At 33.1% G+C, this 3,161-nt stretch overlaps 1 protein-coding gene across 1 annotated transcript in view; it reads left to right on the top strand.

Moving 5' to 3' along the window:
- Nucleotides 1–2,568: 2,568 nt before the first annotated feature.
- Nucleotides 2,569–3,161, top strand: part of LOC111702370 (PE-PGRS family protein PE_PGRS26) — a 13,845-nt gene continuing 13,252 nt past the window's right edge. The window contains exon 1 of the mRNA XM_023474033.1: nt 2,569–2,674. Within this exon, the coding sequence (XP_023329801.1) occupies nt 2,654–2,674 (21 nt within the window). The 5' untranslated portion in view covers nt 2,569–2,653. The remainder of the gene's footprint in view (nt 2,675–3,161) is intronic.

A 3,161-nucleotide genomic window follows, 5' to 3' on the forward strand; every position in this document is an offset into this window, starting at 1 on the left:
CCCCTCCTTCCTTCTCTTCTTTTATGCCTTTTCGCCGTCGCCTTAAATACATTCTAGATCCTGAGCTGGGATTTTTTATGTTTAATCCTCATAATCCTGAGCTGGGAACTTTTGTGTAATAATAATCATAATCCTGAGCTGGGAACTTTTGTATTTCAAACTCATAATCCTGAGCTGGGAACATTTGTGTTAAATACTCATAATCCTGAGCTGGGAACTTTTGTGGTTAATACTCATAATCCTGAGCTGGGAACTTTTGTGTTTAATTATCATAATCCTGAGCTGGGAACTTTTGTGTTTAATTATCATAATCCTGAGCTGGGAACTTTTGTGTTTAATTATCATAAGCCTGAGCTGGGAACTTTTGTGTTTAATTCTCATAATCCTGTGCTGGGATTTTTTTTGTGTTTGATACTCATAATCTTTATCGGTTGATCTGGATATCCACTGTGGGCACTTTTAATTTAAGGATAAAAGCGTAATCTCTTCATTTCAATTATTCCTCAAGGGTACGATTACCAAATGGAATAACGAATTATTTGTATTCTAGATGTTAAATATTGCCACTCCCTCAGGTTCAATATTTCACCCATATAGTTGATATTCATCTTTCTCCTAGAAGTTTTAACCCCCCCCCTTCCCCCCAATTATCATCATTCCCTCCCCACCATTGATAAGAAACTTGGGAAGAGGAAAAAATATTATGTCCCCCCACCTCACGCAGGATATTGAATGCAACAATAATATTTTTAAATATTTCAACAACAAAAAAATATATTAATTTAGATTGAGTTTCATTGGTATATATATTTTGACCATATTACAATTCAAAAATGTATTAGTATGATGATTTTTCCTACATTATCTCTCTCGGCCAATCAACCCTTTCTAAAAATGCAAAAACCTGATATTTACATATTGCTTTAAAGAAAACGAATAAAGAAGGTAAGTTTCAACCTCCTAGCCCTCCCCCCCCCTTTTAGGTTTGTAAATAAAGTTTGGTTAGATTCGATCACATATGGTTGTACGCCGTACGGGAGTAAATGAAAAAAAATGAGCTGAATATAAAACTATGATGGGAGTACGTGGATCAAATAAATGATAGTGCGCCATAATACAAGACCGGTGTGTTTTCTACTGGATGGTTGGGGGGTGAGGAGGAAATGGAGGGGAGAGAGTAAGACTCTTCAATTTTTCCTAAAAATATTAAAATTCAGTAATAGACCTTGAACCGATTGTCAAGTCTGCCAAACTAAATCTTTGTCAAGACCCAGTTATGTATTTTAGACGAAAGTGAAGATTAACAAAGAATCGTTACAAAAAAATAATTTTGAGAATATTGCATATTTGAAATATCATGTTTTAATTGTGTAAAAATAATATTCAACCAGGCTTCATAACATAGTTACTCTTTCTTGGTAAATGTATATATTTCTGTCAACCCTATTTTCTTACTGTGATACAAATTTTATACGTTTATGGATAGTCCTCGTGGTCTACATCCATAATCCGCAAAAGTCCAAATATTTATTGCGGTATTCTCGTTATTCAGCAAATAATTTCATAATACAATTGCGTTAAGAGCGACAAATTCTATACTTTTATGAAAGCCCAAGACCCAGCAAACGCGAATAGGCCAAAATATTGCAAATTTTTTTTAAATCTAAATGTGTGCATTCAAGAAAAACTGAAAATGTTCAAATTCTCTTTCCAGCCACCAATGCAAAAATCTGTGCAAAATTTCTTTGCAAAAAATGTACAATCCGCTTCCTTTTGTCCAAAAATTTAGAATATGATTCATCAAACAACATCTAAGGTAATCGCGGAATTTTTTTTAATTTCCTCCGTAAAAATGGTTTTGGGAATTCGAAATTCCGGATCGCTTCCGAATCAATTTTTTTTTCCAAAACTGGAAATTTCCCAAACATTATTCAGGAATTTTTTCTCGCTTTCTCATTCCCTTGTTTTCTAGAACAATAAAGAATCTTTGACAAAAAAATGACTCGCCCTTGATGCACAAAGAATAAAACGTTAACTAATCAATCAATCATATTGATTCCGGAATATTATATTTAAAGATCCAAATCTGGATTTACATATAATGAGATCAAACATCATTGTCTTGTTGCCATATGGGTGGGTGGGGTCGGTGTGGGGGAGGGGAGCTGTTTAAGGGGGGCTAAGTTGGGGAGTATATGATAACAGTTTTAAGGTGCGGAGGTGGGAAAGGGTAAATATATACTTTTTTAATTAAATGTTTATTTTCTTTTTTTTAAAACATTTTTCACCAAAAAACTGTTGCAGGAAAATTTAAAGAAAAAAATCATTAACAATGTAAGCTAAAATGTGTTCTCAAAAAAATTTAATAAAAAGTATGTTAATATACAACGAAATTGTGATAATGTGGATGTTCATTATATTATATATATTATTCATTATGTTTCGACAATAGATATGCGAGGAAATTTTGAAATTTTAAAGAATTTACGATACATCCCTGGTGCGCGTTAAAGTTCCTGACGCACCCCTGCCGTGCGTTAAAATCTACGGAGACAGCGACGCATCTGATATCCGTTGAAGATGCGTCAGTCCCGGCTAGGCAGCAACGGGATAAAGGATGAATTACTAAGAACCTGTGAAAAGTAGATTTGCCATGAAGTGTACACTCTCAACAGTAAGTTTCGTAGATTTTTTAGATTAACGTTTTGCAAGTTATTTGAGAGTTTTTTTTACAATTAGCCTTTACAATAATTACTAATTGACAAATATAATATTAAATTATATTTGTCAATTGCTCTTAATCATGCTTGATTGTTTGATAGAAAAATTGATTAAATAGTTATATTAAAACATGTGATGCATTTAAAAAATTATTATTAAACGATACTGCGCTGTATCATGCATATAATTTAATGTGAATGCGTGACATCTCATTAATTTGAGTGTCAATCAAAAACAAAAATTGAAAAGTATTGTTAATGTAAGAATGAAAAGGTAAAGGGTTTTGCGTATTGAACATTTGGCATTTTGTGATTTTTTTTTGAGAATTCCTTTGATTTTTATTTGAGCATTAAAAAGAACCGTGATCGTGAAATCTTTCTTCAATTCATTACGTGGAACTCGTTTTAACCCTTCAACCTCCACGTTACCCCCCCCCCCCC

The sequence above is a fragment of the Eurytemora carolleeae genome, unplaced genomic scaffold, assembly GCF_000591075.1.
Source record: "Eurytemora carolleeae unplaced genomic scaffold, Eaff_2.0 scaffold510, whole genome shotgun sequence".
Lineage (NCBI taxonomy): Eukaryota > Metazoa > Arthropoda > Copepoda > Calanoida > Temoridae > Eurytemora > Eurytemora carolleeae.